A 23011-nucleotide genomic window follows, 5' to 3' on the forward strand; every position below is an offset into this window, starting at 1 on the left:
GAGAGTGTTGTTGATGCATACAATTGCTATGATGCAAGGATCATTAACTACACATGGTTGCATCTTATGTATGTAATGGTTGAGATCATGAAAGTAAAAGGGGGAAACAACTACAAAAACCCTCATAAAGGGAAGAAAAGAATGGACAGGTTGGGTCAATTACCCACATTTGTTGAGGTCTCAGAGCCATTAATCGATGTCACAGTGAACTACCCAAATGAAAACATAGTGAGTGGAGCAGATCCAATGTGGGAGGGCATGGAATTAGGTCCAGAAATCTGAACCAACAACAAGAAATGGCAGTAAGCTTAGCACAACAACAAGTACCAAGCAGCAAGCAGAGTACATTAGAGTAGTACAGTAAAGTAGCAGGAAGCAGACCCCTTTTTTGTAAATCTTAAGAAGAGAAGGTATATTTCACCAGGTACCCCTGTGGTTTCTTAATATTCACCTGGTATCCTCGTGTTTTCCAATAATCACCAGGTACCCTTGCGATTTGGAAAAATTCTTGAAATTCCCCTACCATTAAGTTTCCGTCAATTTTGTTAGGTTTCTATCCAAATCATTCATATTAACCCAAATTAACTCTAATTAACCCTAATTAAACTCTATTTAACCCTAAATAACTCTAATTAAACTTTACTTATCGCTAATTATATTAACTTTAAACCTCCACCCACAATTATACTCTGCCACTCTATCCCCAGAAACCCACCTCCACAGCCCCCCCCCCCCCCCCTCAAAACCACCCACCCACCTCCCTACCCACCCCCAAAAAAGTCACATCCCTTGCTCTCGAAAACCACCCCTCCCTCCCCCTGTGAACGACCCTCACCCCTCCCTCCCCTTGTGAACGACCCCCACCCCTCCACAACCCCATGCGCAAAACTCCTCCACCCCTCCGCCCCCCGCTTCTCAAAACTCCCTGCCACCCCTCCCTCCCCCTGCGAACGACCCCCAACCCTTCGCCACCCCATGCGCAAAATTTTCTGCCACCCCTCCCTCGTCGAGAGCCACTTGAATGAAAAATTCATAATCAAAGATCCCTGCCACCCCTCCCTGACGAAAAATTCGTAATCAAAGATCCATGTATGATTATTCATATTCAACATCTCCATACCAATATGTTTGCTATTTTCATACCAAGGTAGATATAAAGAGAAAAAGAATTATTTTTGGCAAAAGCCCAAAATTACTTGTTCACTTGAATGAACAATGATTCGATTGAATGGCTATATTGGTGCCTAAAACACCAGAATCAGGCATGACACCAACACATTTTCAAATAAACTGGTTTTGACAGTATCCCAAACTTCAAAGTAAAGGGCTTACCCAGTTTGAGAAAGTCGTCTCCAATTCACAAATTCGTGAGACTGTGGATGCCTCTGCAAGAATGAAGAACTGGGCCCCATTACCATTTTATCATTTAGATACTACTCTACAAAGGCAGAACTTGAGGAAGACCAAACAGGAGCCACCTCACTACTTTGGTATTAAATTTATTCAAATTTTTGATGGATTTCAATTATGTGAATTCAAGATAATTCTCTAATCTCCCTCATAATCATCAAGCACTAATTGTCAAAGAATACGTGTTTAGGGGTGGGGGTTACTCGCGAGTGGTGGGGAGGCAAGTGTTGTAGGTGGGGGAGGGGGGCTGTGAGGCTGGTGGTTGCCGTAGAGAGTGGGGAAGGTTTTTTAGTGGGGTTGGGTGGGGGTGGGGAGGTGTGGTTTCTATTTGGGTGGTGGGGATGGAGGTGGGGAGGAGAGAGAAAGTGGTTGGAAACTTATCAAACCTAAGGGATATTTAGTGAATCAAGAATGTCACGAAAACTTAACTGCATGGGCATTTCAGGAATTTTTTTCAAACCTTAAGGGTACCAACTGTATATTGGAAAACGCGAGGGTACCATGTGAATATTAAAAAACCTCAAGGGTACCTAGTGAAAAAAATGTGATATATATTTATAGGTTTATGTATAATAAAAAAAGAATAATTTCGTGATATAACAAAAAACATGGTGTTAGTTAAATGTAAACATATCATCAATATAAAAATAACATCTATCTTTTATTTTTAGAATGTGTTCATTAAATAGAGTTTGTATTCTCTTTCGATATATGTTGTGTTTTTTAATATCATTATATGTTCTTTTCATTACTACCTAAATTATTATAATAAACTAGGGCTGACGATCCCTAACACGACCTGATAACACGACACGAACCCCACCCAAAGTTACCGAGAGAAACACGAACCCGACATGAACACGAACACGAATGATACGAAGTCAACCCGATTAATTACATTTATCATATTATGCAACTATTCAACTTTTTATATCATTTTTGATACATTTGGGGGCCAACACGAAATCGACACAAAACTAAACACGAACATGACCCACTGACACAAATTGCCAGCTCTATTATAAACGTACCTTAGACATGAACAATATTTTCTCTTTACCATGAACAATACGTTTCTTTACCTAAAATATATGCTCTTTTATTTTATTGTATGTTCAAATACTAATGTGTTCTTTTTAAATGAAGAAAAACTAATTATGCTATTATTTTATTGTTATTGTTCTTATTATTATTATTGTTATTATTATTATTGTTGTTGTTGTTGTTATTATTATTATTATTATTATTATTATTATTGTTAATATTACTTTATACAATTACTGTTACTATATTAGGAAAGATAATTGGTCCGAATATCAACCCCTGCTAGGCTATCAGCCTGCAGCCTACACCAGCTCAGAGGCTGGGTACAAGGCTAAACAACAGAAGTAAAGGCCCTAACATATTGTTGGGATGAGGATTCGAACCCTGTGAAATGTACTCCAATGCGGGATGGTACTACACTGAGTTACCACCTCTCCCTCGATTATTATTACTATTTACTAGTACATTTGTTCAAAATGATTATTATTATTATCGTTCTTATACTTATTTATTATTATTATTATTATATTATTATTATTAAAAAAAGTTGCTCATAGTCATAAAATGATAGTAATATGTAATGTTAGTCATAAAATACATAGTAATAATAATATTAGTAATAATATGTTTTATAAAAGATAAGTTCAGATCATATAAGATTCGAAAAAATAAGTTCGGATCATATCAAATAAGTTTAGATCAGTAAAAATAAGGTGAACAAAAGCCGTAATTATACTTCCTATGTTTTTTCTTGCAACATGAAAGTATGATGTAAGAAATTAAGAGATGAACAGATATTCCTTCGTTTCATAATATAGTGCTCATTTCTCATTTTTCACGTGAATTAAGAAAAATAGTAGTAGGATTTCTCAAAAAATATATATATACTTAAGAAAGTGCTTTTGTGATACATTTGTCTTAAAACAGCTAGCTCTTTATTTACTTGTTCCTTTTCAAAAGGTCAACGAGCAATGAATATTTCTTGGAATTGTGTAAAACATAAAGAGGGACACATATTATGAAAGAAAGATAGGGGTATTTTGGAAAGCCTATGTAGAAATTAAGGATAATTTAGTCTAATCAAATTATAAAAAAGAAAATATGGAAAACATTTTGGAACACCCCAAAAGCAATGCGAGCACTATATTATGGGATGCAGACTCTCTGTATCCCATTTTAGTTGTCATACATTGGGAATATAGAAAAATAAGGGGACGTCAGTTATCTTTTAGTTTTCCACTTTTTATATTACTTTTGACAAATAAGAATTGAGTCTAGTGGTACATTAAATGTTTTAATTATTTAATAATGAAACTTAAGACTATTTAGGTTCTTCCTAAAAAAAGAAAAATTTGACAACTTTTTAAAATGGAAACCATTATAAATAAATAAAAAGGATAAGGTATACGAGAAGAGGGCAGAGGTTACTACTTTTTCATCTCATAAAACTACCTTGATTTCTTTTTAATTACACTTACACTTTTCACAAAAGTCGATGTATTATTTCGAGCATTTATATCTCTATTTTTGTATCTGTAAAAATAGAATAAATCGATATTCTAAAAGTACATGTCGAGACGAATCAAACAAGACCCCACTTAACTATATTTTCTTTTAACCATAAATCAAAAATGATAGTCAAAGGGGAATGTCTGAATAGTGTAAAAAATTAGAGTGTAACTATTAAAAAACAACGGAGGTAGTATAGTGGTTATAAAAAGAAATTACCCAGGGAAGATCTTGTTGGAACATTTATAGTGTAATGGGTTTACAAGCTCATATGATCATATACTAGAAGAGGAGGAGGTCTAGTATGTTAAGATTAGAGTACGCGAAAACGCAAATGCACGTGGAAAAACCAAGCAAAACAGAAGGTTGGTCGTGGGTTGCGACACCCGTCGCAGGTTGCGACCTGGGGGCCGTCGCGGGTTGTGACAAGTGTCGCGGGTCACGACCTGTGCGTTGTCCCGACTCGCGATCTGTATCGCGAGTCGCGACGGGTGTTCTGTTTTGGGGACGTGAAAAGGTGCGTTGACGGTTTCTAACCGTTTTATTGTGTACGTTATTTGTTTAATGACTATTATGATTCTTAGTCAATGGATTAAAGGTCCTTAATCAGTGATTAAAAGGGGGGTTATGAAAATAACAACTCTAAACTATGAAGGTAATATATTTATATAACCTTTTTGATTCTTATGAGGAGATAGGAAAAAAAATTAGTTTTTCACACTCTAATCTACTTGCTTTGCTTGAGAGAAACTTTGCTAATTTCTCTTGAGTGTTCTTCACAAACTCTAACCACAAAGTTCTTGTTGATTCACTTAGAATATCATCTAGTGAATTGTTCTCTCCATTGTATCTCATTTGTTATTTCGTGGTAACCCGGTGATCCTAGAGGGGCGAAATTAAACTACTAGGAAAGCGTAATTTTCGTGCCGTGGAGTGGTATATCCGGTTCTCTTGTTGATCACACATAACAATCTATTAGTTTAATTTTTCTCTTCCTTTTCAGATATGGCTCAATCACTCAGGGACATTACTATGAACTCCAAAAGTTGGACAAGGTCGGGGGGGTGGGATATCAAAGATGGCAAAAGTAGATGCACTTCTTGTTAACCACTTTGAAGGTGGTGTATGTTCTTTCAACACCCATGCCACCATTCTCGAAAGATGGCGAAGAAGAGTCCATTGAGACTACAAGGATGAGAATAAAGTGGGAGAATGATGACTACATTTGCCGGGGGTCACATTCTCAACTCTCTTACCGACCTTTTGTTCGATCTTTACCAAAACGTGGAGAGTGCAAATGAACTTTGGGATGCTCTTGAGGTCAAGTATATTTCGGAAGATGCTTCAAGTAAGAAATTTCTTGTTAGTAATTTTAATTCATTTAAAATGACTAATGATCGCCCTATGTTAGAGCAATTTCATGAAGTTCATCACATTTTGAACCAAATAAGATCACAGGGTATGGTGATGGATGAGGCGATTGTGGTTGCCTCAATCATCGATAAATTACCACTCCTGGAAAGATACTAAGCATTCCTTGAAGAGGAAGATCCTCACTTTTTGGGTAGGAAGGAAGATATGTCCATGGAGCAATTAGGAACTCATCTTCATATTGAAGAGGGTGTCCGGGCTCAAGATGGGGTTAAGAATACTACTTCTAGTATTCCTAAGTCTACCGTAAATATGGTAGAGGTTGGTGGGTCTAGTAAGACTAAAAAATCCAATAATAATAGCTCTAAAACCAATTTTGCAAACAAGAAGAGGAAGATCCTCACTTTTTGAGTATGCAATGGTCCTCATCTCAAGAGGGATTGTCCTTCTAAGAACAAGAAGAAGACAAAGAATGAACAACCTAGTGTTGTTCAAAATCAAGGTAAAATTGCACATGAAAATGTAATTGAAGAAATGAATTTTGTGGCTATGATTTCTGAAATTATGTTTGTGTAGGTTGATGATTTTTGGTGGATAGATACGGGAGCCTCTAGACATGTGTGCAATAATAAGCAATTCTTCAAGTCTTTGAAAGATTTGGATGATGGTCCTATCTTGTATATGGGGAATGATTCTACGGTAAAGGCTAAAGGCAGGCCAAGTAGAATTTTTGTAAGACATGCATGCTAAGTAAGATTACAAAGAATCTTTATCCTAATGTGACTAGACAAACGGTTTTGCTAGAATTGGTGCATAATGACTTGTGTGACTTTCATAGTTCACCTTCTTTGGGAAATAAACAATATATTGTAACTTTTATTGACGATTTTTCAAGTTTTTGTTACATATATTTATTGTTTACTAAAGATGAAGCACTAGAAAAATTTAAGACCTTTAAGACCGAAGTGGAACTTCAACTTAATGGAAAAGTTAAAAGACTTCGGACGGATAGGGGTGGTGAATACTATAATCCTAGTTATTTTAGTGCCGTTGGTGTAATTCATGAAACAACCGCCCCATACTCACCTCAAAGTAATGGTATAGCGGAAAGGAAAAATAAGGTTCTAAAAGAAATGGTAAACACCATGCTTTCTAATTCGGGTCTTAATGACGGTTTTTGAGGTGATGCATTTTAACTGCATGTTATATTTAAATCGAGTTCCTAATAAAAGGAATAAGACTACCCCTTATGAACTTTGGTGACAAAAAGCCTAATCTCAATTACCTTAAGGTATGGGGTTGTAGGGCAATTGTCAAATTGACGGAACCTAAAAGGAAAATTTAGGTGAAAAAGAAATTGATTGCATTTTTATAGGCTATGCGGTACATAGCAAAGCCTATAGGTTTTATGTCATTGAGCCCAATGACTTTGTCTCTATTCATTCCGTGATGGAGTAAAAGGGATGCAATATTTGATGAGACTGATTCTCATCGATTCCTAAGACCAAAGGACATGATACCTAGTACTAGTTCCAATGTTGTGATGACATTACAATGATCATGATACTACAAACCAAATTAGGAAAAGTAAAAGAATTAAAAGAGAAATCTTTTGGACGGATTTTCAACTATATTTAGTTGAAGGGTCAAGGGAGTCAATTTCGACTCAAATTTCATATTGTTACAATATGGAGGAGGATCCTAGGACCTTTGATGAGGCTATGAAGTCTCATGATTCTGCTTTCTGGAAAGAGGCAGTGAATGATGAAATGGATTCAATAATGGGAATCAACTTGGATTTTAGCTAATTTACCTCCCGGTTGCAAACCCTAGGTTGTAAATGGATTTTTGTAAGGAAAAGAAAATCGATGGAACCATACTAAAACATAAGGCCCGTTAGTGGTCCAAGGTTTTAGGCAAAGATATGGTATCGATTATTTTGATACTTATGCTCCGTAGCTAGAATAGCTACTATTAGATTTTTGATAGCATTAGCTGCGATTCATGGTCTAGTAATTCACCAAATGGATGTAAAAACTGCTTTCTTTAATGGTGAATTGGAGGAGGAAGTGTACATGAATCAACCTGAAGGGTTTGTAGTAAAAGGTCAAGAAACTAAAGTTTGCAAATTGGTTAGATCTTTGTATGGTCTTAAACAAGCACCTAAGCAATGGCATCAAAAATTTGATGAAGTTATTTTGTCTAGTGGGTTCAAAAAAATCAGTCCGATAAGTGTGTATATAGCAAATTTGATAATAACGGTAAAGGAGTTATAATTTGCTTATATGTTGATGATATGCTTATCTTTGGGACTGATTTGGAACAAGTGAAAAGACCAAAGTTTTTCTCTCTTTAGCTTCTCCATGAAAGATTTGGGTGAAGCGGATGTTATTCTAGGTATTAGAATAATGAGAGGAAAGGTCTTTTCTTTATCACAATCTCATTAATTGAGAAAGTGTCAAGAGGTTAATGAGTCAAATTCGACTCATTTTGCTACTCCATGGATCCTAGTATTCACTTGGTTCCGAGTAGTGGTACTCCAATTTCACAATTGGAGTATGCAAGCTTAATTGGAAGCTTGATGTATGCTATGACTAGCACTCGCCGGATATAGCTTTGCTATTGGCAAGCTCAGTAGGTATACTATAATCCTAGTATGTTGCATTGGCAAGCATTGAGAATAGTGTTAAGGTATTGAATAAACCTTGGATTATGTCATAACTTACAAAAGAGAACCTTCTATTCTAGAAGGTTACTCGGATGCTAGTTGGATTTCAATAAGGAAGATTATTCATCCACTAGTGGTGGTGTTTCTTCTTGGAGGAGGTGCTATTTCATGGGCATCCAAGAAGCAAACATGTATAACGGATTCCACTATGGCATGGATTCATTGCATGCATCTTGTTGCCAAAAGCAGAATGGCTAAAAATGTTTGAGTGAGGTTGACTTATGGGTCAAACCTATGTCACCTCTTGCTATTCATTGTGATAGTGCATCAACCATAGTAAAGCTTATAGTGAAGTCTACAATGGCAAGTCAAGGCACATTGGAGTTAAACATAGCTATGTCCGGGAAATGATAAGGAATAGTTGTATAACTATTAATTCCGTTATGTCTAGTTTGAACTTGGCGATACGTGTACTAAACCGTTGTCAAGGGAACTAGTGAACAAAATGAATAAAGGGATGTGACTTAAGCCTATTGAACAACCTATGGTGAAGGGAAACTCTATTTGATGTCTAATACAACGTTAGATCTCAAATTCAAAGAGGATAGTACTTCTTTAGAAGGTTGAGAGCACTTGTTTAACACATCCCAAAGTTAGTGCTTGTTGCTACAAATGTTAAGAGGTTAAATTTATTCTTAATAAATCTTTGATAAAATGCTCAATTGTAGGAGCATTTCGTAAGGATTTACCTATATATAAGCTAGAGGTTTGGCCACTTCACCAAGTCTAATGCTTAACTTGGAATGCTTATGAATGGGTATGGACACTAAGACTTCATAGGTGTCGGAGGTTAAGAACTTAGTTTATGTTTATGTGTGCTAGTATGTTCAATAATTTGTGGTGGTTATATGATTCAAAGCTTTGTCTATCAGTATGATCGAAATTATTGTAAAATTACTTTTACTAAGTGAAAATTCAATCATAAGATATTTCCATGATGCGTGAGCATGTTTTGTTTGTGATTTATAGCAAGTTGAAAACTTTTCAACATTACACTATAAATGGGAGGAGGATTGTTAGAACATTTATTAGTGTAATGGGTTTACAAGCTCATATGATCATATACTAGAAGAGGAGGAGGTCTAGTATGTTAAGATTAGAGTACGCAAAAATGCAAATGTGCGTGGAAAAACCAAGCAAAACAGAAGGTTGGTCGCGGGTCACGACTCGTGATCCGTATCGCGACTCGTGATCCGTATCGCGTCACAGTGGAGAAAAATAGAAGGGTTGCGGTTAAAACAAGCCTAAGGGCTGTGTTTTTGGCCAGCAGCCCTTTCCGTAGCATTTAGGCCCAAAACCGCAGCCCTTCCATATTGGAAGGGCTGCGGTTTTGGGCTTAAAACGCAGCCCTTCTTTGTACAAAGGGCTGCGGTTTTGACCATAACCGCAACCCTTTTGACACAAAACAAAAAAAAAATTGGCAATTTTTGACTCCTAAATATATCAAGAAATTTACAACATGAAAAATTAAAAAACGAATCAACAAACAAACAAAACGAAATTATTTATTAACAATCAACAAGAACATCAAATTACAATTTACAGTAAAAAGAAAAAGAACAATTTAAGGCATTAACTATTAAAAAAACGAACAACAATAATAGTCGAAATTATGTATCAACAAGAACGAACGAAAATAAAAAAAATAAAATTACATAACAACAAGAACATTCGAAATTTATAGATCTGAAAAAAATTTATTGTCGAAATTTATAAGTCTGGAAAATAAAAAAACGAAATTACATATCAACCAGACAAATGAACGAAAATGAAAAAAAACGAAAATGAAAAAAAAAAACGAAAATGAAAAAAAAAACGAAAATGAAAAAAACAAACGAAAATGATATAAAAACGAACATGGCAACTACAGATCATGATGAAATTGAAACTGTAAACTAAACAGATTCACAAGGTATGTCAATCCAAAAACTTCAGCTTGGGTTCGAGAACGTGCCATATTTTCGCAGGCTACAGAGAAGGATTATATATTAGTCTATTAGAACTATGAGTAACATTTAAACCACAAGGGACTAAATTAGTGCCTACCATATTTCCGCAACAAAAATTGTCAAATTTGAGGAGTATTTTTTCTGGATATGCTCAGAAAATTTCATTTCCCAGTCAGTATTCTGGCATAATTTCATTCTTAACCATCAAACCTAGTTCTTATGATGGTTAAGGATGAAATCATGCCAGAATACTGACTGGTGGTTTGCGCAAATGTCGGCGAGAGACGAAGGAGGTTGAGCGTCGCGGGAATTCGACGGCTATAGTCGGCGAAGAGGAGTTTGTGGTCGGCGAAGAGGAGTTTGTGGTGAAGATTTGTCAGAGTGAGGAGAGAGAAATATGAGGGCCGCTCAATGAAAATAATGCATGATAGAGTTTCATTGATTATAAAGCGCGGGTTGCATTGTTTTAACCTAAGCCCATTAGCCTGAGAGAATTAATTGTAAAGGGCTGCGTTATTTAAAAAAAACGCAGCCCTTTATTACTTAAAGGGCTGCGTTTTTTAAGAAGTGAAGCCCTTTATTACTTAATTAAAGGGCTGCGTTTTTTAAAAAGCGAAGCCCTTTATTACTTAAAGAGCTGCGTTTTTGCATTAACCGCAACCCTTCGTTTGTGAAGGGCTGCAGATTTTGGGCTAACCACAGCCCTTCACTATTAAGGGCTGCGTTTTTAGAAAAACGTATCCCTTGCACCACCACCCTTCCGTTTTTTTCCCCTAGTGCGAGTCGCGACGAATGTTCTGTTTTGGGGACGTGAAAAGGTGTGTTGATAGTTTCTAACCGTTGTATTGTGTACGTTATCCGGTTAATGACTATTAGGATTCTTAATCAATGGATTAAAGGTCCTTAATAAGTGATTAAAGAGGGGTTATGAAAATAACAACTCTAATCTATGAAAGTAATATATCTCTCTTCCTCTATATCCTTTTTCTCTCATTTTCTATGTTATTGCTTGTTTGTTCGAGATACGTTGATATTCTTTATGTTCAACTTATGTTCCTTTCTTTTTTTGTCTTGACTTTTAACATTATCTATTTTAATATACCTGATTTGTTTTATAATGTATCACTGTATTAGTCTAATTTTTTACTCTAATTTGTTTAATATTCTATATGACTTGTCTCCTTTTTTATTTCATTTTGGGTAATATCTTGATCTGATTTATTTGTTAACCAATAGTGACAATATAAATGTCATTTTATTTATTTGTTTTTCATATTAATAATGTTTTGCTCACAAATTGTGTCCTTTATCGGCTTTGGTTTGATTCTTATGTGATTGTCGTTTTTCTCTAAATCTTCCTACTTTGATCTACAGTTATGATGTTGCGTCTGTTTAGGTATCCATTTGATTTCTTGTACTTGATAATTTCTCACTAAATTGGCGCCTCTTCACGTAAAAACTCTTACCTTATGTTTAAAATTTAATAGGATTTAAACCAACAATCCCGTATAGAAATATAGGGCGTCAACCTATTAGCTAACACATCAACGTTGCTCATTTAAAATGCATTTTTTTCACCTAAATTCTCATGAACGTATCTAAACTAAATTTATCATAACTTATTCAAACTTAATTGACCTTATTTTTACTATTGAAATTTATTGATGTTTTGTTTGATAAGGTGTTAAAATTTTATTTGAAGTTGTTTGAACCTAACCGAACTTATCTTAACTAAAATGGGCTAATTTAAACTTCATAGACATGCAACTTATTTTTAAAATGAAGAGAAAACATCCTTATATCTAAGAAACCTTATTACAGAATTCATCACTAGATATTACATGTATGGAAAGTTTTTCAATGGCTATAATTAATGCTTAAACCTCAACCCTTGGTTTATTTGTATTAACTAATCTTGTCCTTTCATGTACATAGTTTACTTTAAAAAACAAATCCTAAAAAATGTTATAAATTAATATTATAAAATTGGTACAAGAATCTGCAGTATTGCCTAGAAAACCAAAAATTTCAAAAAAACTTACAATATTCTACAACATATTGTAAAAGTTAGTTTGCCTACCTATTTTTTATAATAAACGTTATTTATATATTTATGAAGCCAACTTAATCAATTATTATGTTTAAAGCAAAAATCAAATGGTTCACATTAGACAAGATGTAATAGCTACAATTTTATTGTAGCCATATAAAATTATCCTACAGAATGACCATTTCATAGAATATTTGGCACCATGTTACATTTCCAAAAACGCCATATTACAAGTGACAATATGACATGGTGCTATGCCGGCACTTGAAAGGTAGGAGACACGTGGACTGGAATGCTTGCTTACGTATTGACAAAAAAATTAAAAGACAAATGTAACAACAAGATTAGAATTTCTATTAGTAATTTACAAATATAAATTGATCACCGACAACGACTACTCGAGCAATGCATGGGTATGAATTCCGATCCGCATTGAAGTAGAGATTTATCCATAGTTCTACCCTCTTATTTATTCTCTTACGTATATATAAATGATATTATGAGCTTTTAAACTAAAGAATTGAGCTACGATTTTTCGTATGCATAAATAACAATTTATTCCATATTGGCTAACACCAATTGACAAAAAAAAAACTAGGGGAGGCATTGCTGCCATGTGTCACCTTCCTGTCATATGCTTACCTCATGTCATGTCACATGGTAATATGATATTTTTCAGAAGTTTCTTAAAATTAAGAAAAAGGTTAGTTATATACTTATAGGTCTAGAATGCTACCCTCTTCAACATGCAAGTCATCACTAAACCATAAATTACGGCTTTTACTTGTGATAAATTGCCACATGCCAACCCTCTTACCTTTTTATTTATTAAACTAGTATCTAGGCCCGGGCGATGCCCCGGATTTTCTCTTTGCTATAATTTATTAGTAGTTAAATAAGTATTCTCATACTCATTTAAAAAAGTCATCTAATTCGTTATATGTATTTCAAACGTTTTACATTCATATGTCATCATTAATTTTGATTACGAAATCAATAATGGTATGGTGGAGTAATGGTTGGATTTCTTACTTTCATACTTGAGGTTATGGGTTCGAATCTTTACGTAAACAATTCTTCTTCTTTTTTTTTTTTACTATATGAGAAAGACGTGGATATAATGTTATTGGATGAGGGAGGGTGACACGTGGCACATATACGTTCTTAGGAACGCCTTTTAATATATTAGTATAGATAGGATATAACTTGCGTCCAACAACTAATTTATGCTAAAAGAGTGTTTTTAGCAACATTAAGATGAAACATAATACGATAATGATATAGACTAATTAAAGATAGATATTTTGGAAGTTAAACAAATTGATTGTGTGACTCATGAAGTGATCGACACTGATGCTATCACATATACTCTCTCTGGTTTTTATTAGTTTGCCCGTATTTTTTGCACAAATAGGAGAAACAATATTGTGGGATATGAAAGGAAGAAACTATTATTTTATGTTAAAGTTTAATGTAAATTAATAAGGAACATTAAAAAAAATATTGATAACTAATAAAGACCAAAAATAGTATTATCTACTTGTAAAAGTTAAAAAGTTAACCTTTGGTTTTGCTGAAGAAGCTGAAGCTCTATACTATATCAAGAGTCACACATGGAATAACATATGGCCTATATTATATATGGGCACACTAGATTCCGAAATTATAAATGTTATATTTGCATGTCTAAGCTACTCTCTCCTACTAAAACGATGCGCAAAAATATTAAAAAAAAATACTCTTCCAAGTTAACAGATAGTCCAAAATACTCACTACTTTATTAGTCTCTTTTGCAAGGGGTATCTAATGTGTAAAATGGAAGTGGTTGGAATCATTTTCATTCATAGGAAAATCCTCTTTTTTGTCTAGTTCCGGAGAGACAATAGCTTGGTTATAAGTCCTTAAACTCAATAAATTATGCTTTATATTAGTTTTAGGCAGACTTTAGTTTGGTGTTCAGATTTGAGATTTGCTCTCAAAATGCAAATGATAACTTGCACAATATATACACCTTTGCGGCGGGCCTCCCACGCTATTAAGTTAGGCAATAATGAGGCATCATCTCTAGGGCCTTTACTGAGATCCATCAGTTGGAGCCAGTGGTAGTTAGCAACTTAGCGTCTCAAGGGCCAACTTCTAGTTGATGGCTTAAAGCTCCCTTCTCTTCACTAATTACCTCTCATGAAACGACTCTCAAGTTTGAACGTATAAATGTGGTCCGTGGAAATCTAATAAAGACTTTATATCATTTTGGTTAAAAATTGGAATTGAAAGCGTTTAATTGATATTGGCAGTGGTATTAAGTTATTCACTTCAGAAGCCTTGCACATGCTATTTTTTATCAAAAATTTTGGCATATTGTAAGAAATGATGTAACTATTTTTATCAGTGATATTTTACATGGTTCCATTTCCCCTAATCATGTTAATGGAACTAACATTATTTTAATCCCAAAGGTTAAATCCCCTTTTTCGATGTCAGAGTTTAGACCTATTAGTTTGTACAATATTTTGTACAAATTAGTTTCTAAAACTTGTTAAACGTCTAGAATCTATTCTTCCCCACATCGTAACTGAAAATTAGAGTGTCTTTGTTCCTAACCGACTCATTACTGATAATGGCCTTATTGCTCCCGAAACCATGTGAATTTACTATTTGAGGATGAGATTTCAATGAGTTCTAACCCCTGCAAAAAAGATTTGAAAGCATTTATACCGTTAGTAGAAATAATTTGACTCTCTTTCCGATGCACCCAATACTTCGTTGAAATCCCCAATAAGTAGACACGGTATTTCGGAGAGAACGCAAGTCTGAGATAACTCGTTCCAAACGAGGTTTTGAGCTGCCAAATCACAAGGGTTGTAAATGTTAACAAAAGAGCATTTGAATCCCGAGGGTATGATTTTGCCAATGAGCATTATCCAATGTCTTTCTGAGTTAGCAGACTCCAGTTCAAAGAAACTTTTTCTCCATATTGATAATGAGACCCCCAGAATTTCCCAAATTCCGTGTCATTCAAAAACAAACATGCCTCCTGTTTTTTTTTTAAAATGCCAAGCTACTGAGCAATCTAAAACGAGGTATTCCGCATTCTGAGCTGAAGCTTCAAATGCATATACGATCCACAGCAATATACTTCTGATATAAAACGTCCGTTTTTTTCAAAGGTATAGTATTATAAAACTAAAACACTAACAATATACTTCTGATATAAAAAATTTGGCAAAAGAAAAGATAGCAGAAGGTGATTAGAATGTACTTGGCTGCTACAAACCTACAACACTAAAATTGTGAATTGTTAATGAAATATTTGCAGAGCAAGAAACTCCATCTGTGGAATTGCCACCAGACATAGAGCAATGAGTATCTTAGTTCATCTGCCACCTCTAGCACATGAAGATGCAACAGATACCAGAAGCAATAGTACACTACATGTTTCTCCGGAATTATCTAGAACCACCACCCACAGTAGCTGGGTTGGAGTCAATGAGCCTATTTCCATACAGCAGAAAAAATGTGGAGACATCCCTGTGGGTCTACGCGAAAAAATCCACTTTAGTATTGCTTTACATGATTTACAGTCTTCTCAACTTTGGTTTGTCATATTCAGTTCTCAAGAGTCATTGTTGTCACGGATCAAGTTGGTTGGTTCACTTAGAACATATTTCGGCAGGTCATATCTTGCACCTGTAAAAGCAATTCAAACATTTCAATATAAGATGTGAAAGATGCCTCATGTTAAACAAAGACGAGTTTAATTAAAACAATTTTAGGTACAGTACCTCTCTCATCATAGCAAAGAGTCAGGTCAGGGTTTTGCACAATCACTCCAGCACTGTCGATAATTGTCTGTGCCATGCTCAGTTCAGCTTCTGCAGCAGCACGAAGTGCATCCCAGATTTCTGAAGAGACAGAATTACTACCATTTAACTTGTATTACGACACCCAGCCATTAGAAAGCTATTAGTCTACATTCACCAGATTTGAGCCCAAATTTACAAACCAACACAAGGAAAGCAACAAAAACATTGGAAAAATACTTCCTACGTTTTTTCGAACTTACTACATTTCACTAAACTGGAAACGTCATATTACTAGCTACATACTACTTTTGGACACTTGCACACATAAAGGTACAAATCTACCATTAATTAGAATTAGAGTTTGTGGTGGGGACCATGTTTGTTGGTTTTAAAAGGGGATTTAAACATCTTTCTGGTCCCTTTCTTTCTCTCTTTAACTTTCTTAATATGTGCACTTTCTCTCTGGAGCAAGTGAAAAAAAACGGAGGTACTAGTAAATGTAAGGAGTTTATCATCTTCCATACAGACCATATAAATTGTAATCTCTCAGCAACAGCTCAACATTAACCAAGACTCCTATTATGTGTGAAGCTTAAAGATAGAATAAAAAAATATGGTTCTATCACATAGTCTAATATCCCGGTAAATAAAGACAAGGCTAGAACTGACAGTCAGCCCTTACCCACCACCCTCCCATCCTTCCGGAAAATAACAAAAGACACCAGAGAGAGTAGCTGAATAGGGCTACATGTGTACAGGGAAAATATTTCCAGTGTGACTCAACTGTTAAAAGTAATATTATGCAACAGGACACAATGAAAACAGATAGTCGTCGTCATCAACTTCAAGTCCTAATTATCAGATTGCCAACAGACTATAAACACAAAATGAACAACTACTGACATTAGCAAAAGAGCTTTTCATGTGTCTCTGTCGTGGAAAGTTAGGAGATAGACAGTTATAGCAGCATAACTCAAGCATCAACATGTGTGTAAATGACATATCATAGTAATTGAGGAGAAAAAACTTAGTTTGGAGCATAAAAAATATTACAGGACATTTAGATGAATACAGCTAGTAGCAAGTGAAAAGAGCTTCGAATTTAAATATAGTGGTGCAAGTCTTCAAGAGAGCACAGAAGTGTCAGAAGATACAACAATTCACAAAATCCAATTATAGAAAGACATAATTTTAGAGAATTGCGCCTCGCATCCTTAAAACCCCAGGTATCTGTTCTTAGAGTCTACCAGTAAGAATTTGGCGCAAGCCTGCAATCCTTCTTACCAGGAACATCAGTACAAAAGACTATACTAGACAGGATCCCTCGCCTAACATTAGATGAGTCACCAAACATATAGCACATCATGCACTGGACATGATCCCTCAACTAACTTTAGATGAGATCGCAAGCTTATAGCTTATCCACAATCCAAGACCAGACATATACTGGTAGCTTCTTTCTGAAAGTTATCTCCCTTTCTTTATATGTCAACTCTTCTAGAACAAACTCCATGATAGGCAGCTACTGTACCCAAGTAGATATTAGATATGTTACTCCGACACCTTCATTTACCTCAAATACCGGGTCACGACACGACACTTCACTTGGATACTTCATTTTAAACTAAAAACTCGTCTTTTTTCTACAAAATAGCTGAGTCGGACACTTGGACACCCATATCCGAGTAGACACTCAATCCGTGTCTGAGCAACATCGGATGTAATTTCAGAAAAGGAGCATGCATGCTCTTTAGATTAGTAGTTGTACCAACTATATCATCAGTTCAGAGAGTTTCTATATTGACCAATATCAATCAAAACTTCAGGAAATCTATCTCCTCACATTCCCTTAATTTACACTTAATTTGTCCATCTAAAACAATCAATAGTTCTACAGTTTGCATAGAGAACTTCAACTATTCTCTCTAGACCAAGGCTAATACCAATCATACAGCTAATAGCAATCAAAAATCTTCTCCTATTTTTTTGTTCATACATTGTAGAGCTCAAAAATTCACACTTCAACAACTGGAAGGAGAGAGGATGATATATAGAAGTGAGCAAGTATGCAGGCAATGATGGAGATAGGACTCTTTTGTCACACCGAATGCAGCATGCCTTAAAAGAGATAAGTGATAAACTAGGAAACATACTGCACACTTGGAGACATTAGAACTCCTCATTGAAGTAATAGATGCTCCAGATAGATAACAATCAACAAGCTTCTCAACTTCTATCTAGCACCATGCAAGAAGACACATAACATTGATAAAGAACTTTCGCCATATTGACTGCACATGTAAGAAATGCATAGTAATAGAACATTATTTACCACGATAAACACCATCATCCATCCAAAGAAAGTCAATGAACCGTCAAACAAGATCTCAAGAGCTAGAATACCCCAAGTGGTATAGGTTAAGGGCATGCCATATTCATTGACCATGTTTGGCTATGTATGTTCTGCATTAATTTGTTAACTGCTATTTTAGGGAACTACTTAAGGAATTCATCAATGTTAGTCACCTTAGAAGTTAAACATAAAAGTATTCCATTTTCAAGATAGAAAAACTATTCCCATTGTATCCAAATCCCAACCGTCTTACCCATTGGCATTGTGCAATATTCTCATACAACATCAGTCGGTAACCGGCATTCAACCAATCACCATTCAGCATGTGCTTCCTCCAGTTATCCTACTTATCTCCCTTAGCCCTCTGCAAAAATGATTTTCTTGCTTTAACAATCCTTTCACATTAGTCTGTGGCTCTGTGCCCTAGGTAGTGTTGTTTCGTGTGCACTCAATAGATTTGTCAAACAAGGAGAATTTTAGCATTGCATGCAGCTACCCTGAAGTATTTACTTTTACGTTGAAATGCACAAGAGGCTGGTGTCATAAATTGTTGTGTGATTTTTTTCTTTCCTCTTTCTCTTATCTCTATGTTTCTTTTCCGTCATATGTCTAGAAATTTCTAAATATCAGGTGTTCGTCATATAAGTCACAGGGAAAACACATAATTTAGAACACAAAAGAAAGGTACTTTCTCTTACTCATGACTGAGTATTTGAGGTCAGCAACCTAGTATACACTGACTGCTACAAAAGGGGTAAAACCTAGAAAAAAGGGATAAATTTATTTATGTATGCCCCACAAGAAACTTGGTTACAGCAAAGTTCATACACAAAACCCTGCAGAGACAAACCAAACTCCTGAGAACACAAAAGGTTCTAGAGAGCTGGGTTAATGGTCTGGTCCTGGTGGAAAAGACACAATAGACGATAATACTAGAAGGCCACATGCAGCACTGAGGGAACACATGCACGGAAATAGGAGAGCTCAAGCAGCTGCCCATACAATTGCAAATATTTACTGCAATAAATCACCAACTTCCTAAGAGCCATAACACCTTCAAAGCCAATCAATATGAAAATCAATGCAGAGCATCGCTTCTTTAACAATCAATTACCTCGCGTGCCACCATAGTGTGGTGCAGTGTCCCAGAATTCCTCACGCATCCTATTCAGTTGTGTCCTAGTAATCGCTTCAGTATGCCTCCATGGCTTCGGTTTACGAACCCTCTTAGTGCTACCTGCCCAAGCACAAACAAAGAAATGGTTATAAAGGGTTGGCAATGCAAAATGGCACTCAATGCCTAGTATTGTAACCGGTTTCAAAGTCCCAGACTTTTTTTAACACACAGTGAAAATAACTATTAAAACATTGTTCAATTTTTATAAAATCAGGAGCTTTTCTATTGTCCAATTTCAATCACTTCAGATTGACAGAATATAAATTACATCAAGGTCATTGGCTTATTCAAGTAAGTTGTAATTTGGTAATTTTAATCATGTTGGACATGCTTCCTTTGGTGGCAGGTATAGACCAACTTTTCTTCAACAATTAAGTTTCTCCATAGAACTGGTTACAAACCTGATTGATAACCATGAGTGTCAACAATTTGAGAAACAAAACAGAGAAGGATGATAAACAGCAAAGTTGATCAAGGGGAGAGAAGAGCATAATCGTGGATGACACAGATCTCCTTTTATGTAACAATTTTTTTTTTTTTTTGACTAAAAGCTTACTTTAATTGTCAGTCCTTGATTTATAATTAATACAATTTACTTCAACAATCATATCAATTACAAAGATGTAATATAGTTTTCATGAGCAGCAAGTATAAAGCAAAACAGCCTGGTAAGTTGCATTTTCTTTGAAACTTGAGTAAATTAAAAATCTCAATAAAGCGAATTTTGAAAATTTTAATAGTTATAAAGTACTTCCTCTGATTCTTCAGATGCAAAATTTTCCTTTTTGGTGAGAGAATTAAAAAAAAGAAATTGTTGCATATAAATGAAAACGGAGGAAGTCAGGAAGTATTACTTAAGCTTCGTTTGTTTTGGAAGAAAATTATTTTCTCCATTTTCTGTTGATTGGTTGGACAAAGGACTTAAAAAGGAAATTTAAGGTGTGAAAGAGTTTTCCATCCCTCTATAATAAACATTTTCCTCCAAGATTTGAAGGAAAACCATTTCTTCCACTCTAATTCCCAACATCTCCATTTGCCTATTTTTGCTTAATAATTTTCCATCAAACAAACAAAGGAAAACTAATATTCATTATTGTTTTCCAAAGGAACTACTTTCCATGAAAAATGTTTTCTGTCAAATGAAACAGACCCTTGGTATGTTTTTCCCTGTCTGTAAATCTTTAATAATCGCGTCACAAGTGTTTAAACAAAGTAGCAAAAGTAGAGAACTAAAATTCCAGCAAGTATTTGGCTTCTTAGAAGCAAATACTTTTTTTTCTTGAGGGGGTCTTATAACCAATACAATTCCCTATTACATATATCAAATTTCATGGAGCAATTCAGAAATCTCATAGAACTGGCAAAGTTAGGAGAAACTTCCATTTAATTTCACAGGTAACCTAGCTTCTTGACCCCTTGCACCTATTCAAGCACTCTAGAGAGGGGTCTCTCCTTGCAATTTTTTGCTTTATCACTTAACCTAACCCCCCTCTCCCCCAAAAGTAGAAAAGATAAGAAAGCAGCATGGAATTATGATTTTGTTGAGGAATATAAGTTTCATTTTTCAGGGTTTTATAAAATAAATGTTCCTATTTGATCACAAGGTTACCCCTCCATCCAAAAATGGTAGTCACTTGTACAATTTAGGAATGTTTGAGAACTCTAAACTTCTATCAAGATAGTAATAATGTATAATTCGATTTCCACGATCATGTCCCAACTATGATAAAGGGCCAGATCAAAGAAACCACGTCAACTCCTTCACTATGAGGGGTTAGATTACATATAATGCCATTTGACACATTACATATGTACCTCAACAAAATTGAATTTGCCACAAAAAAAGCTCAAACTTCAAAAACCAATATAGGATATAACTTGCATGAGCAGTCTCAGACAGTGAAAAGGCTCAGCATCCTGTACCTTGACAAACTAAATCTCTGGCTGACTTCTAGAATAACGGTACTTAGAAGGTCATGTTACCAAGCAAAATATAATTTAGGTACACAAAAACACAAGAAAAATATGATTTTCCAGCCAGAAATGGCTCAAGAAGATCGAAAAGAACCTACAGCTGTGGTGGAGAACCAATTATTATCATCTCAGTGCTATTCTGTATAGCTGATAATCAACTTTTAATTTTACTAATAATAATCTAGAAGAAAGATTATCATGATCATGCAAGTTTTTTTTCAGGTCGTATGATTCATCCAGAACTACTGTTACCAACTTAATATAGATTCAACCAAGAAAGCAAAACAATCATTGTTTTTAATACTAATAACGCAGGCTAGGTTTCTTGTTAACAACTTTGATGACTGCACATTCGATGAATAAATCGAAGTAATCAAAACAATGCAAGGCTATTACTGATCATATTAATAATCGAGATTTCTTGATAACTACATTTCCAATTACAGTTCCAATTACTTTCCATAAATTCACACCCAATGAAAGAACTAAACTTGCAAATGTTCATCTCAGAAAACAAAATTAACAATCAAACAAGCAAATGTTACTAAATCTGCTTCATTAAAAAGTTAATAAAAATATTCAATTCAAGCCTGCAAAGCACAAGAATCAACAAAACCACTCCACAAGATTCTCAAAAAATAACCAATCATCATTACAAATACAACGTATTGGCCAAAATGCAGGATCAAAATCATTAACAGAATTCACTACTTAAATGATTACAATTCCAATCACTTTCCATAAAATCATCACGAATGAAAGAATTCAACTCGCAAATGTTCATCTAAAAGAAAAAATGAAATTTCAAGCAAATGTTACTAAATTTGCGTCATAAGGAAGTAACTCAAACTTCCCCTCAAAGAAAAGAAAAGAAAAGAAGTAACTCAAACTCGAGATTAAATACAAGACATTCAATTCAAGAGTTTAAAACCACTCCACAAGAGTCTGTATAATCAACTAAATCATAATCTCAAATTCAACTTATTCGACGAAATGCAGGATCAAAGTCACAAACAAAAAAGAAAAGTAAAGATTTCAATGAAAAGAGAAAAAGAAAAAGAGGAGAGAGAAATTGAAGCTCACCAGCAGCACCTTTATCGCGGGAAGATACGCAACCCATGGCGGAAACAATCAGAGCAAAGAAAACAATCAAAGAAAGCCAATCTCTCTCTCTAACTTTCTCTCTCCTCTTATGTGAAGAAATTAGTATTACAGCAAATCAACAACAGAAGGAAAGAGAGTGGAGTTTCCAGGGGGAAAAAGGGGGGAGAAAATGAGCAAGAATGAGATGGATCGATGTGTGTAAAAAAGGAAGTAGAAGTTGGGTGTGTAATGGAATTTTTCGATAATTTTGAGCAGTGGACCTTCTAACGACATATGCGGTAAGAGAGAGAGTCCACTTTTAGTCGCCTCTAATCAAGTCTCCAAAGTTTCTATAAAGAAAACAAGTTACAATGCTTTCCACAATGAAGGCATGACACTTACTGAGTCACTGGCCGTGCCGGGGGTGCCTCATGCTGAGATACGACGTGCCGCCGGAGATAGGGGCTAGTCCACACACGGTGTAGCTCACGCGCCGGCTTGTGTCATACTGAGATTTTTTGCTATGTGTCGTATCGTGCTCTAGCCGTTATAAAGTTTGG

The 23011-nt window shown here is 35.2% G+C and overlaps 1 protein-coding gene across 1 annotated transcript; it reads right to left on the reverse strand.

The window, feature by feature from the left end:
* Window positions 1–15245: 15245 nt before the first annotated feature.
* LOC104882802 (uncharacterized) lies at window positions 15246–22782 on the reverse strand. The gene is made up of 4 exons (XM_010667202.4): window positions 22452–22782; window positions 19332–19454; window positions 15844–15963; window positions 15246–15748 (listed from the first exon to the last, which is right to left on the reverse strand). Exons 1-4 carry the CDS (start codon window positions 22486–22488, stop codon window positions 15675–15677), a joined length of 354 nt encoding a protein of 117 aa, XP_010665504.1. The 5' UTR covers window positions 22489–22782; the 3' UTR covers window positions 15246–15674.
* Between the last annotated feature and the right edge of the window lie 229 nt (window positions 22783–23011).

The sequence above is a fragment of the Beta vulgaris genome, chromosome 8 (genome assembly GCF_026745355.1).
Source record: "Beta vulgaris subsp. vulgaris cultivar EL10 chromosome 8, EL10.2, whole genome shotgun sequence".
Taxonomy (NCBI): domain Eukaryota; kingdom Viridiplantae; phylum Streptophyta; class Magnoliopsida; order Caryophyllales; family Amaranthaceae; genus Beta; species Beta vulgaris.